Below are 16,214 nucleotides of genomic sequence, written 5' to 3'. Positions count from 1 at the left end.
GTTTGACAGAGCACTGAAAGACCTGAGTCGAAACAAGGCCCCCGGAGTAGACAATATTCCATTGGAACTACTGACGGCCGTGGGAGAGCCAGTCCTGACAAAACTCTACCATCTGGTGAGCAAGATGTATGAAACAGGCGAAATACCCTCAGACTTCAAGAAGAATATAATAATTCCAATCCCAAAGAAAGCAGGTGTTGACAGATGTGAAAATTACCGAACTATCAGCTTAATAAGTCACAGCTGCAAAATACTAACACGAATTCTTTACAGACGAATGGAAAAACTAGTAGAAGCCAACCTCAGGGAAGATCAGTTTGGATTCCGTAGAAACACTGGAACACGTGAGGCAATACTGACCTTACGACTTATCTTAGAAGAAAGCTTAAGGAAAGACAAACCTACGTTTCTAGCATTTGTAGACTTAGAGAAAGCTTTTGACAATGTTGACTGGAATACTCTCTTTCAAATTCTAAAGGTGGCAGGGGTAAAATACAGGGAGCGAAAGGCTATTTACAATTTGTACAGAAACCAGATGGCAGTTTTAAGAGTCAAGGGACATGAAAGGGAAGCAGTGGTTGGGAAGGGAGTAAGACAGGGTTGTAGCCTCTCCCCGATGTTGTTCAATCTGTATATTGAGCAAGCAGTAAAGGAAACAAAAGAAAAATTCGGAGTAGGTATTAAAATTCATGGAGAAGAAATAAAAACTTTGAGGTTCGCCGATGACATTGTAATTCTGTCAGAGACAGCAAAGGACTTGGAAGAGCAGTTGAACGGAATGGACAGTGTCTTGAAAGGAGGATATAAGATGAATATCAACAAAAGCAAAACAAGGATAATGGAATGTAGTCTAATTAAGTCGGGTGATGCTGAGGGAATTAGATTAGAAAATGAGGCACTTAAAGTAGTAAAGGAGTTTTGCTATTCGGGGAGCAAAATAACTGACGATGGTCGAAGTAGAGAGGATATAAAATGTAGGCTGGCAATGGCAAGGAAAGCGTTTCTGAAGAAGAGAAATTTGTTAACATCCAGTATTGATTTAAGTGTCAGGAAGTCATTTCTGAAAGTATTCGTATGGAGTGTAGCCATGTATGGAAGTGAAACATGGACGATAAATAGTTTGGACAAGAAGAGAATAGAAGCTTTCGAAATGTGGTGCTACAGAAGAATGCTGAAGATTAGATGGGTAGATCACATAACTAATGAGGAACTATTGAATAGGATTGGGGAGAAGAGAAGTTTGTGGCACAACTTGACCAGAAGAAGGGATCGGTTGGTAGGACATGTTCTGAGGCATCAAGGGATCACCAATTTAGTATTGGAGGGCAGCGTGGAGGGTAAAAATCGTAGAGGGAGACCAAGAGATGAATACACTAAGCAGATTCAGAAGGATGTAGGTTGCAGTAGGTACTGGGAGATGAAAAAGCTTGCACAGGATAGAGTAGCATGGAGAGCTGCATCAAACCAGTCTCGGGACTGAAGACCACAACAACAACAACTTTTGCTGAACACCTCTTGATAGCCGGCCATACGCCTAAACAGTTAGAAGATACGGTTATCCTACACAGACAAGTCAAAGGGCGTAGACTAGATCTGTGGGAAGAGTTACAAATTTTTAAACATCTAGAGCTCAAAGACGGTAATATACTGAACGACCTGTTGAACCTTGCTTGTAGACAATTTTTCGAAGGCTTTAAACATGTACTGTTTATGGTATAACATTAATGCTGGTAACCTCAGTAGTCTATTTTCGCAGGAAGCTATAATGCACTTTCAAGTCTTTAAGCTCACTACCCTTTATATAATGTGGTTTTCTCACGATGTATGGCTGCCACTACATCGGCCCTCATGTGATTTTCTCTGATTCTAAAACCTTGGCTCCCTGAGAATGTGTATTAACTGGATTGTGGACCAGGGTTCGTAATTTTGTCTTAAGAGCCATTACTGATTGTTTTAAAGTTTTGACTTATATACGGTGTGTGTGCTTCACTAATATTGTAATGTAACTTCTATATTCTGGCTATATATGCCACTATATGTAACTCTCGGCGTAAGCGCCACCTGCCTTTTGATGTATATATCTATGTTAATGAGACCAAGGCTCCCATATTGTTATAACGGGAGTGTTAAACGCCTTCCTTCGTTTTATTGTCACTTTATCTAAGGACGCTATGAATATTGATATTTTACACATTGCTTTAGTACGCCAATCGGCACATAGTTCGCGACATGAGTGCCACCTGCCCTGGCCGCAGTGTAACTACGCTGGCCGATTATACTCAATCGCTTATGAGCTCTGCTACATCCATGTACTAATTTTTATTTACATGACAAACCCTATTTTCAGGGCTATATTTTATTTTGGACTAATGGATATATGCAGATATTTGTAAAAACGACAATGATACATCATTCCATATTAATGTAATACTGTAAGTACCAGGCGTCCTTCTCATATTTTGTAATACAAGAGCTCTCTAATATGTGTTAAACTCTATTCTTGACTTAAGTTTCATACCTTTTAATGTAAACTACGATGTTCATTGTCCTTAGGCCGCCTTCTGAAGAAGACAGGTTTAAATCTGTCGAAACCTAGGTAAAGATTACATTATCCATTGCAACTGGTCGGCTGTTTTTAGTCTTATATAGTGTTAAATGTGATTCAGAACTGCTGGCTTACGAAGGAACCGTTGCTGTTGCGCAGCTATGTTTAAAATACTGAAATTCCTGCCCGCCGAGGTATCAAAAGCTGCAACCAGGTACATGGACATCAAATTAAAAATTGTGAAAGCAGGTATGGCTATTGACTTTAATCAACAGTGATTAGATAAAGACATTACCCCTGATTATGTAAAGGCGTACATAAACTTTAAACAGTGTAACAAAGTGCCTTCTGTTAAAAAGAAATTAGTGCATTTAGTCGTTTGGGATAGCACAGTAAATTTGTACGAGAAAAAAGATGTTCTTAATAGTGAAGCCTACTGTATACACCTATTTTTAACTAAAGCCTTTAAAGATCTTTGTAATTTTCAAATTGACCACCTGTGGAATAGTATTAATGAATGGCTCTTTAATCGTAAAGAAGAAATCAAGGCTAGACATGAAAGAAAGTTGTTGAAGTTTAGTAATAGGACCACAAGTAAAAGTGTTAACACAACAGACAATAGTGTCAAACACCTATTTTACGAAAGAATAGTAAATAAAACCAATATTACTTTTACGCAGGCTGAGAATGACTTGTTATGTAAAGGCCTTAAATATAATTTGCTTGCTCAACTCGATAAATATCCAGTTATCTGTAATCTCATTGTAGATCTTAAAATCGGTTTAGAATCCCTGAAATTAGAGAAAACAGAGCAAGTCAAACGTGCCTACGAATGTAATAACATAATAGAAAAAGAAATTAAATTATTTCCTAATGGGCAGTCGGGCGAATATAGTATAGTAAAAAGCATTAATCGTAAGCTTAGAGAACATGACGCCTTAATCACTAAGAGTGACAAAGGGAACACCGCTGTCGTGGCTTATAAAAATGAATATATAGAAAAGACTGTAAAGTTTTTTGAGGAAAATGACATCACTGAGGTTACCGTAGATCCAACCGCGGAACTGCAAAATGAAATCCGACGTACTTTAGCTAGTTCCGTCAGCCTGTTTAATAACTTTCAAAAGAAAGGGCTTATAAATATGAACCCGAAACCACCTGTGCTCAGAAGTCAGTTTAAACTGCACAAACAAAATCACCCGATTCGCCCTGTAGTGAATGGTATAGGTAGTCCACATCACACACTCGCTAGGCGCCTCCATTTTAAAATTAAAGATGCTTTCACATTTGAAAATTATTTTTCTGTAAAAAACAGTAAGGAATTAATTAACAATATTCAATCTGTAAGATGTACACGTGACACTAGACTGGTGTCCTTTGACATCGTCAGCCTTTATACAAATGTCCCGGTTGATGAAACCATAGACCTTGTAAAAAAGAATCTTCTCAAGCATAAAAAACTAAGTGAAACTCAGATTGCGGAACTGATTGGTTTGCTTAAGGTCGTTTTAAAATACAATTATTTCACATTTAATGGGAAAATGTATGTACAGCCAGAGGGTCTAGCAATGGGTAGCCCCCTCGCCGGTATATTAGCAGAGGTTTTCATCAACGCCCTGGAAATAACGTTCTTCAATTAAAGTTCAGAATTACGCCTCAAAATCCGCTATCACGCATGTTATGTTGACGACATTATCATTGCTTTTGATGGCACTGATCATCTCTTCAATATTTTCAATGGTTTACATGAAAAAATTTCCTTCACAAAAGAACTTCAAAATAAAAAATGTGAACTTAACTTCCTCGATTTAACAATTTCTATACAGGATAATTCCTTCAATTTCAATATCTTCCGCAAGGAAACATATTCAGATAATGTCATTCCTGCTGACTCAACTCATCCAAAAGCTCATAAACTGGCGTTTTTTCATTCCGCCATTCACCGAATGGTAACTACTCCTTTATCACCTGCGGATCAACAAAAGGAATTGTATGTCATCAAAGCGATTGCTGCTAATAATGGGTACAATCAGAATATGATCGATTACTTGCTACATAAGAAAATTTCCCAAAATTGTTCGACTTTGAGCAATAACCTTCCCACGGATACCAAAGAAACTAAAAAATTTATTTCCATCCCGTTCTTGGGTAATATATCGTATAGGATTTAACGTCTTCTAAATAAAAAATATAACTGTAACGTCTCCTGCTCTACAGATAACAGTTTAAAAAGAAATCTTGTACATTCAGTAGAGATTGCCAGTGATTGGTTTTCCAATTCAGGTGTTTACAAACTAACCTGTAATAACTGCCCCTCATATTATATTGGTCAAACAGGCAGAGCTGTGAAAACACGATATAAAGAACATCTATTAGGTAAAAAAGGAGCGAATATTCACAACTCTACTTTTGCTGAACACCTCTTGATAGCCGGCCATACGCCTAAACAGTTAGAAGATACGGTTATCCTACACAGACAAGTCAAAGGGCGTAGACTAGATCTGTGGGAAGAGTTACAAATTTTTAAACATCTAGAGCTCAAAGACGGTAATATACTGAACGACCAGTTGATCCTTGCTTGTAGACAATTTTTCGAAGGCTTTAAACCTGTACTGTTTATGGTATAACATTAATGCTGGTAACCTCAGTAGTCTATTTTCTCAGGAAGCTATAATACACTTTCAAGTCTTTAAGCTCACTACCCTTTATATAATGTGGTTTTCTCATGATGTATGGCTGCCACTACATTGGCCCACATGTGATTTTTCTCTGACTCTAAAACCTTGGCTCCCTGAGAATGTGTATTAACTGGATTGTGGACCAGGGTTCGTAATTTTGTCTTAAGAGCCATTACTGATTGTTTTAAAGTTTTGACTTATATACGGTGTGTGTGCTTCACTAATATTGTAATGTAACTTTTAGATTCTGGCTATATATGCCACTGTATGTAACTCTCGGCGTAAGCGCCACCTGCCTTTTGATGTATATATCTATGTTAATGAGACCAAGGCTCCCATATTGTTATAACGGGAGTGTTAAACACCTTCCTTCTTTTTATTGTCACTTTATCTAAGGACGCTATGAATATTGATATTTTACACGTTGCTTTAATACGCCAATCGGCACATAGTTCGCGACATGAGCGCCACCTGCCCTGGCCGCAGTGTAACTACGCTGGCCGATTATACTCAGTCGCTTATGAGCTCTGCTACATCCATGTACTAATTTTTATTTACATGACAAACCCTATTTTCAGGGCTATATTTTGTTTTGGACTAATGGATCTATGCAGATATTTGTAAAAACGACAATGATACATCATTCCATATTAATGTAATACTGTAAGTACCAGGCGTCCTTCTCATATTTTGTAATACAAGAGCTCTCTAATATGTGTTAAACTCTATTCTTGACTTAAATTTCATACCTTTTAATGTAAACTACGATGTTCATTGTCCTTAGGCCGCCTTCTGAAGAAGACAGGTTTAAATCTGTCGAAACCTAGGTAAAGATTACTTTATCCATTGCAACTGGTCGGCTGTTTTTAGTCTTATATAGTGTTAAATGTGATTCAGAGCTGCTGGATTACGAAGGAATATTATTGTAGGTAAAGGATAGACTTCTTTTCAAGTAGTTGCGTGAGCAGGAAGAGAACCGGCCTGTACCTTCACAAGAGACAGATTTCTGGGAAGTTTCAAAGTTTAATTATATTGGATTTATTGAACACTACAGATACGGTAGCATTTAAATAAGCACAATGTAAATAAATTCGAAAACTGGTAGAAACTTGCAATCTTAGCAGGCTCATCATATCTGGTGGTGGTAGTATTTGTCCACACTGGTAACTATTGGATATTTTATCAACAGCTGGTGCAATAGTTTATGCCATCAAAAATTTACACACGCTCTTCTCATTTCTTAATAACATAAAGCATTCAGTTAACTTAAGCACTCACCTGCATGTGGTTTGCGACATAACATCACATAAATGTCACTCTCTTGTGATCAGATAGCCACGGCTTGAAATATCAATTAAGAAAAGAAACAGATATTTTGAGGGGAGGGGCTTTAACTGGTTTAAGTTTGTTCTGCATTATATTTAATTTTTATGGTTGTTGTAGCATTCAACACTGAACATGAGACTTGAAAAAGAAATTGTTCACACTCACCTCATCAATTATTTTGGCCAGAACAGCTCCTGATGTACACTGACCAATTTTCAGATTCTTGCTTTCATCACCATAACTAACTTCATCACTTGGTATCAGATCTGGACCTCTTTATGTGTTAAAGAACAAAAACAAACAGATCATTTTCAGCAGTCACAAGTCAGTCAGTGATTACATCAAGGACGTAGTAATAAATGCTGGCATGCAGTATTTCTAAGACACATAATCAAAAAGTGAATTTGTTAAACACAATGAGGGCATACTTTTTTAATTTCATCTTACACAGGGAGCATACAACCTATCGGTTGCTGAGTTTGCTCATCTTCTGCACGGCTGCAGTACATACCTAGATATGACAAATGCTGCTCTAGTATGATGCACTTCTCATCTGCTTTCGAGAAATCGAGGTTCAAAGTTTTACAAGACTGTTGAGTATCGTACGAGAGTGTTAGTCATGGTGATTTGCTAACAAACATGTTTGTCGATGTAGGAGGTAGCCGAGGTAGACTGGAAACACGCAATGCGGGTCACGTTCTTATGTGTCCACTGCGAAAGCATGCATCTGCCTAACAGATGTTTTTCAAACTGCAGTCACAACAGAAAGTGCATGAAGCACCAGAAATATTAAGAGTTCATCATACCATACTAAGATCTCATCCAGATGAAACAGATAACCCTACTCTGACCCTCGTAGCAATATTACTTTGGGCGTTACAGAGTCATAAAGATACACATATTATTGAAAATTAAGAAAATTTATAATTTTTGCCATTTGACTTTGAACTGTTTATCAAACTTAAAGTTATGTAAGCTCAGGGGACTTTGATTCTGTGTAGGCATCTCAGGTCATCAAAATACTTTGGACGAAATTCAGATTTTGAATGTTTTATACAAAGTGGGAATACACCAGCTAACGAACATTTGTGCATTGACCAGAGGCCATTCAAAGTACATGTGACATACATTGTGTTACTGTGCTGAGAAACTAACAAATGCAGTAGATGTGGTTAAATGTTTCATTTAAAAATCCCAGTCACTGTACTGTATTAAGAAACAGGCACTGCTGTTTCCGAAGCATATAACTGTCTACAACGGTGGGCATGAAAGTAAAAGCACACACTTCTTCTCTGGCCTCCGAGACATCCATAACTATTACAGCCATATTTTAATATAGTCCCAGAGAGACATATTGTCCTAAACCGTTGAAAGGCCCGTGTTTGGAGAGATGAAAATCTATACGCTCAAGCTGTCTCAGGACACCAATACCATTTTCTGTCAATTTGTTGACTGATATTGCACAATTTCAAATAATAGGACTTTATTTGCTGCCACACCACTCCAGTTGCACATGTTACATCAGTATCTACAAACGTAATCCACAAGCTTCCATAAAGAGTGCGGTGGAGGTTTCGATGCACTGCTGCTAGTCATTCCCTGTCCTGTTTCCCCACAAATGGAACAAGGGAAAAATAATTCTCTATTTCCTTATGTATGAACCCTGATACATCTAACCTTGACTTCTCAGTCCTTACATAAGGTGTATGTTGATGGCCACAATATTGTTCTGCAGTTCATTCCAAACACCTGTTCTCTAACAGATTTTTACTAGTGTTTTGCAAATTATTCAGTGCAGGGATTCCTTTCCGAGTTCACAGGACATTTCCATAATACTTGTGTGCAGATCGAACCTCCCGGTAACAAATCTACTGACACACTTCTGAACTGCTTTGATGTCAACCTTTAATTCAAGGGTATCAAATCAGTGGAACACAGGCTGGATGTAGCTCAAAGAAAGTATCAATGCGGCCCAAGTAGTGAACATCTATCACATGATCGGTAAAAAAAAAAATCCATTTATGTAAAGTTACGATAAAGTAAATATTTTCAATTTGAAACTCCCACCACATGATGCTATTCTCCGACTGGTCCATACTTAACTGGTAGTTATTGTTAATATTAAGCATATTACGTGTGACCCAAAACTATTCGTCTTCTTCCAATGTGGTCCAGGAAAGGTTGGTTGGTTTGGGGGAGGGGACCAAACAACGAGGTCATTGATCCCATCAGATTAGGGAAGGATGGGGAGTGAATGTGGCTGTGACCTTTCAAAGGAACCATCCCGCCATTTGCCTGAAGCAATTTTGGGAAGTCACGGAAAACTTAAATCAGCATGGCTGGACGCGGGTTTGAACTACTGCATCACCTCACTCGGTATGGCGCAGGTAAGCTAAAAGGTTGGACGCCCCTGTTTTAATTCAACCTTGTGGGAATCCCAAACATTCAAATAGTACTCGAGAATGTGTTGCACAAGTATTCTGTAAATGATCTACAGTTTCCTAAAAGTTGACATCGACCATTCGTCTTCCCTACAACTGACATTAGTCAGTCATTCCAGTTCATGTTGTTTAGGAACATCATGCCTGGATGTTTAATTGATGTGACTGTGCCAGGTAGTACACCACTAACACTCTATTTGAACATTGAGGTAAACCAGTCATTAATCCCAAGACTGTTTTGAACATATCAGTGCATTATTAGTCACAGTCGTGTTGGAGATGATGTGCAATGCCTTCCTCCGACCTTCGAGCTAACTTACCCGAGCTAGTCAAACGGAGACCTACAGTTTAAAGTGGATTTCAAACCACAGAGTAACCTGATATTATTCTCATCAACAAATTCCCAGAAGTGAAAGAAGCAATAAGTGACAGATGAAAATCTTATAACTGACTGGTTTAGCAGCTGACAGGATTGCTATTCCTTCTCATATGCATTAGCTTACATTTTTCTGCATTTAGAGGAATATTTCGTTCACCATACCATGTAGAAATTCTATCTATCAACCTGTATCCTCCTACTGTCGCTCAATGGTGACGGGCACTGATAACGGTGCAGTTGAGTGCCCCACAAAGCAAACATCATCATCATCATCAATGGTGACACTTTCCTGTACACTACAGCAACATCAGCAAACAAAGATTGCCTGTCAGATAGTTCTGTATATGCAAAACAAGAATGGTCCTACCACACTTCCCTAGGGCACTCTTGAAGACATCTTTATCTCTGATAAACAGTCGTTTTCCAGGACAATGTACTGGCTTCTATTACTTACATCTACATCTACACCTATATGGATACTCTGCAAATCACATTTAAGTGCCTGGCAGAGAACTCGTTAAACAACCTTCACAATTATCTGTTATTCCAGTCTCGTATACTGCGCAGAAAGAACGAACACTTATAACTTTCTGTACGAGCTCTAATTTCCCTTATTTTATCATGATGATCGTTTGTCCCTAAGTAGGTCGGTGTCAACAAAATATTTTTGCACTGGGAGGGGAAAGCTGATGATTGGAATTTTGTGAGATTTCTCTGCAACAAAAAATGCCTTTGTTTTAATTATGTCCATCCCAAATCCTGTATCATTTCAGTGACAGTCTCTCCCCTATTTTGCGATAATACAAAACACCCTGCCCTTCTTTGAACTTTTTTGATGTACTCCGTCAATCCTATCTGGTAATAATCCAACTCTGCGCAGCAGTATTCTAAAAGAGGATGGACAAGTGTAGTGTAGGCAGTCTCCTCAGTAGATCTGTTAAATTTCCTAAGTGTCCTGCCAATAAAACGCAGTCTTTGGTTAGCCCTCCCGCAACATTTTCTGTGTGTTACTTCCAATTTAGGTCGTTCATAATTCTAATTCCTAGGTATTTAGTTGAATTTACGGCGTTTATATTTGACTGATTTATCATGTAACTGAAGTAATGGATTCCTTTTAACACTCTTGTGGATACCTCACACTTTTCGTTATTTACTGTCAATTGCCAATTTTCACACCATATATGTATCTTTTCTAAATCGTTTTGCAATTTGTTTTGATCTTCTGATGGCTTTAATAGTCAATAAACGACAGCGTCATCTGCCAACAACCTAAGACAGCTGCTCAGTTTGTCTCCCAAATTGTTTAAATAGATGAGAAACAGCAAAGAATCTATAACACTACCTCATATATCGCTTCTGTTTTACTCGATGACTTTCCGTCAATTACTACGAACTGTGACCTCTCTGACAGGAAATCACGAATCCAGTCACATAACTGAAATGATATTCCAGAGGCATGCAATTTCACTACAAGCCGCTTGTGTGGTTGAGTGTCAAAAGCATTCCAGGAATGCAGAATCAATTTGAAATCCCTTGTCGATAGCACTCAGCACTTCGTGCGAGTAAGGATCTAGTTGTATATCACAAGAAAGATGTTTTCTAAATCCATGTTGACTGTGTGTCAATAGACCGTTTTCTTTGAGGTAATTCATAATGTTCAAACACAATATATGTTCCAAAATCCTGCTGCAAATACGTAAACGATATGGGCCTGTAATTTAGTGGATTACTCCTACTACCTTTCTTGAATATTGGTGTGACCTGTGCAACTTTCCAGTCTCTGGAAACGGATCTTTCATCAAGCAAACAGTTGTATATGATTGTTAAGTATGGAGCTATTGCATCACCATACTCTGAAAGGAACTTAACTGGTATACAGTCTGAACCAGAAGACTTGATTTTATTAAGTAATTTAAGTTGCTTCACTACTCTAAGGATATCTACTTCTACGTTACTCGTGTTGGCAGCTGTTCTCGATTCAAATTCTGGAATATTTACTTCATCTTCTTTTGTGAAGGTATTTTGGAAGACTGTGTTTAGTAACTCTGCTTTGGCAGCACTATCCTCAATAGCATCTCCATTGCTATCGTGCAGAGAAGGCACTGATTGTGTCTCGCCGCTAGCATACTTCACATATGACCAGAATCTCTTTGGATTTTCTGCCAAGTTTCGAGACAAAGTTTCGTTGTGGAAACTATTACAAGCATCTTGCTTTGAAGTCCATGCCAAGTTTCAAGCTTCTGAAAAAGATCGCCAATCTTGGAGATTTTGCATCTGTTTTCATTGTTTGTGCAAGTGTCCTGACCCATTTTGTGTACCAAGGAGGATCAGCTCCGTCGTTTGTTAATTTATTTGGTATAATTCTCTCAATTGCTGCCGATACTATTTCTTTGAATCTGAGCCACATCTAGACTACACTTTACACTTACATTGTTAATTTGAAAGGAGTGGAGACTGTCTCTCAGCTAGGCAAGTGAATTTTTATCTGCTTTTTTGAACAGGTATATTTTTCGTTGATTTTTGGAGGATTTGGTGGTTACGACATTCAATCTCGCTATGACAACTCTGTGTTCACTAATCCCTGTATCTGTTTTGATGCTCGTTATTAACTTAAAAAAGTCTTCAAACCACTCACACAGCTGAGACCCTACTCAGCATGCTCTGACCTTTGTTAACAGTCTCCAGTGTGGCACTGTGTCAAATGCTTTCTGGGAATATAGGGATACATAATATGTCCATTGCCCTTCATCGGTGGTGCACAGGATATCATGTAAGAAAGCGGCAAGCTGAGTTTCACACAAGCAATGGTTTCTAAATTGATTTAATATGAGAGTGTAAGCTTGTCTCTACAAAGGAAACGTGTGCTGCCACAGTTGTTGGAGACTGTACCTACTGTCGCCTGCAAGAGAAAGTGGTGCGGAGCACCAAACTTCTTTGAGGTCAGTGATCAAAAGCAGCTGAATAAGACATACCCTCGTCGTCAGATGGGAAGAGGAGGTCCTATCGTGTGGTAAATATGATTGATAGAATTTTCTGCTATGGATGTTTTTCTGTTAGGATTACATGATGTAATGGTGTGTGAAACACTGACAGCATGCACTGCAGAGGAGCTCACTAGCAAGGCCCTAGCTGCCATTCTCACTGTAAATAGGTGACAGAGATATTTTAGAGGGCATGTCAAAGTTTTATCTGCTACTATAATGTTTGCAGATAGCAAGGATGAAACACAGGAAGTGAAATGTTATTTACAACTTGTACAGAAACTATACTGCAGTTGTAAGAGTCTAACAAGGAGACGGTACAACTGTGGGGTCGGGGATTTGTCCGAAATTTTGTGTGGTGAAAGAGGACCCCTAACACCTCACGTGGTTAAAATGTTAGGACGCACTACCCAGAAAATCCCGAGAAAAACCGATCCAAAGTTTCTTAGGTGCTGTATGAGTATAAAATGTTGGTCCAGTCCCGAGTTGCCGTTTGGCCTACATGGTTAGCACTCGGACCCTTACGCCAGAGGTCTCAGGTTCGATTCCTCCTCCCACATTTTTTTTTCTTCTGTTGCTTGCAAAATTGCAGTGCATTGTTACAGGAGAATCACGAAATTAATTCGGGAAGATTGTACAAAGATTCATTCTATAATTCACCATCAATTATCGTCACCAATATTCCAAGACATGATTCAATATTCCTGGTTTGCCTCAAAATTATCAGAAAGTCAAAATATTTTCGTAAATGTTAATGGGGCATGTTTTTGTACAGATTTATTGCAAATGCCCTGTGATTGTAAATAATCCGCTTCTATATGTTGCTTAAGATGTCGCAAAAATTATTGCTTTGTTTGTTTTCATGATAATTGCCACTGTAGTTCTTGTTTATAATTATTATATGTATAAAAATTGAATGTTTCCCAATGGACTTTGTTATTCTGATTAAAAACCCAATGTTTTTTCCTAATATACTTTACAATGAAAAATGGAAAACCCACTGCCATGAATTGTGTTGTTGGACATAAATAAAATAATTTTTATTCAATAATGTAACTAATTTGTTAAAGATAATGTAGGTTTGGGAAACTTTCTGAATAATTGGTGGAATAACAAAAGAAAATGAAACAGAAGAAAAAAAGTGCCAGAGGAGGAATCGAACCCGAGATCTCTGGCATCATAGTCCGAGCCCTAAACATCTAGGACAGACGGTGGCTCGGCAATTCACAAACATTTTATACTCGTATGGCACCTAAGAAACTTTGGATCGATTTTTCCCGGGATTTTCAGAGTAGTGCGTCCTAATACTTTAACCACGTGAGGTGTTAGAGGTCCTCTTTCACCACACAAAATTTCGGACAAATCCCCGACCCCACGGTCGTGCCGTCTCCTTGTAAGAAAAGGAGTAGGGTCTTAGCCTCTCCCTCAAGTTATTCGATGCTGTACAATGAACAAGCAGTAAAAGAACCAGAGGGAGAAGAGGATTAAAGTTTAGGGAGAAGGAATAAAAAATTTAAAGTTTTCCGATGACATTGTAATTCTGTCAGAGATGGTTCAGTGCTCAGAATATCAGTTGAATGGAGTGGATTATGACTAGAAAAGAGGTCATAAGATGAATACAAAAATAAAACTATGAAAATAGAATGTAACTGAATTACATCAGGTGATAAGGATAGAATTAGATTAAGAAAATGAGACACTAAAGGCCCGCATCAAAATAACTGACAATGGTTGAAGCATATAAATACATTATTCAACAATCCACCAGTTATATACTGATGAGAAAAAAAATTGAAACACCAAGAAGGAATTGTGCAACATGAACAAAAGTTGGTAGGTGTGTTTCTATATCTGGACGAGGATGTCTGTTCAAACTTTGTGCCAGTCCTGTAAGAGTGGTGCTAGTAGCACCCCTATGAGGATGCAAATCAGGTTTGCTTTAAATAAATGCCATAACAGTTGTGAGTGTTAGACTGAATGTGGTGAGTTGATGTTAATCAAGAATGATTTTAAGGTGGCAAAATTGCCATCATTAACACCTCACTGAGTTTGAACGAGGTTGTGTAAGAGGTGACGAGAATCTGGATGTATGTTCTGCGATACTGCAGAAATATTTGGCGGGAATGAAGCCACTGTACTCGATTGCTGGAAGTGGCTGTCACGAGAATGTACGGTTGCAAGAAGACCGCGCTCCGGACGAGCACGTGACACTACCGAGAGGGACGACCGTTGGGTTCGGCGTATGGCTCTGGCGCATCTGAATCTGCAGCAGAAATCTGAGCAGCAGTTGGCACCACAGTGACACAAGCAACTGTTACAAATTGGTTATTTCAAGGACAGCTCTGAGCGAGACATCATGTAGCGTGCATTGCACTTACCCCACACCACCACCATTTGTGACTTCTGTGGTGTCAAGAAGAGGGCAGGATGGAGGTCTGTAATGTTTGCTGATGAAACCTGGTTCCACCTCGGTGCCAGTGATAGCCGTGTGTTGGTTAGAAAGAGGACAGTTGAGGGCCTGCATCCAACCTGTCTGCTTGCTAGGCACACTGCACCTACAACTGCAGTTAGGATCTTGGGTGTGATTACATACGACAGCAGGAGCACTCTCGTGGCTATCCCACGCACCCCGACTGTAAAATTGTGCATCAATGTGGTGATTTGACCTATTGTGCTGCCATTCACGAATAACATTCCTGGGGGTGTATTCAAGCAGGATAACTCTTGCCCTCATATTGCTGTTTTAACCCGACACGCTCTACAGAGCGTCAACATATTGCCTTGGCCTGCTCAATCATCAGATCTGTCTCCAATAGAGCACATACGGGACATCCATCAGATGACAACTCCAGCGTCATCCAAAAAAGCATTAACTGTCCCTGTATTGACGAACCAAGTGCAACAGATGTGGAACTCCATCCCTCAAACTGACACCTACTCCTGCACAACACACCCTTATTTTGTTCCTTCGTAGTTCTCGCAAATATTAGAAGTGCCACTTAGCGGTTGTTGTCTAGGTCCATGTGTTCTGGCGGGCTCTAGAACACTTTGGGCCGGGATACCAGAGTTTGATATTGAGAGCACTTATCAACTTCCAACAAATTTTAGAAATAATTTCAAACCTTCCTGAAACTATTTCATTAGTTTATGGGCAAATAATCCAAACTAAATAAAATCAATATATTAGGATTTTGCCTCTTCAGTCAGAAATGTTTTACATGCTTCACATATAATATTCACAACATGTCTTTTTTAAAGTAATTGGACATTTGAAGCTATTTCATACATGAGAGTTTGATTTTTTACACAATCAGGGCAGAGTGTGTTACTTGTTGGGACCATTTGGAACGGCAAGTGAAGCATAGCTGTTTGGTAGTTCTACAGGCTCTTCAATGAGTGACTTCAGCTGGTTATGGAATCCATGAAGAAAATTGTGGACTCTCTTTCATGGTGAATTCAGGTCATCCTCAATGATAAACTACGTTCACTGAAACAAGAGGCGGCCCATAAACAGATCGAGGCGTGTGACCACAGCACTGCCTTTGAGGAGTGAACAATCTGATTGTACGCTTCACCTTAAAAGATGTGGATACAGCAAGTGAGGTCAACATGTCAGTTTTAAGTCCACCCAAGAAGCGATCAAAGAAGAAGCCATTATGATTTCAGACGAACACATGGCTCTTAATGTGTAGTGAAGGAGCTGCTGTCTCCAGAGCTGTCAATGACTGATATTGTTTTGTAAACAGCTGCATCTACAGATGTTGGTTGATTTTCAGTGTATGGCATGATTGGTAAGTATGAGGCCAAACACTCTCTTTGAAATTTCCTGAGAAAGAAAAACCATGACAGAAGCTTCCAGAAAGT

The 16,214-nt window shown here is 38.9% G+C and overlaps 1 protein-coding gene across 1 annotated transcript in view; it reads right to left on the bottom strand.

Annotated features, from left to right (window-relative positions):
- LOC124589805 (X-ray repair cross-complementing protein 5-like) overlaps positions 1-16,214 on the bottom strand; it is a 138,936-nt gene that overhangs the window by 105,444 nt on the left and 17,278 nt on the right. The window contains exon 4 of the mRNA XM_047131592.1: positions 6,715-6,823. Coding sequence (XP_046987548.1) covers positions 6,715-6,823 — 109 coding nt within the window. The remainder of the gene's footprint in view (positions 1-6,714; positions 6,824-16,214) is intronic.

The sequence above is a fragment of the Schistocerca americana genome, unplaced genomic scaffold (assembly GCF_021461395.2).
Source record: "Schistocerca americana isolate TAMUIC-IGC-003095 unplaced genomic scaffold, iqSchAmer2.1 HiC_scaffold_73, whole genome shotgun sequence".
In the NCBI taxonomy this organism is placed as follows: Eukaryota; Metazoa; Arthropoda; class Insecta; order Orthoptera; family Acrididae; genus Schistocerca; species Schistocerca americana.
The sequence above is the reverse complement of the archived record's forward strand: the minus strand, read 5'-3'. Positions and strand labels throughout refer to the sequence as shown.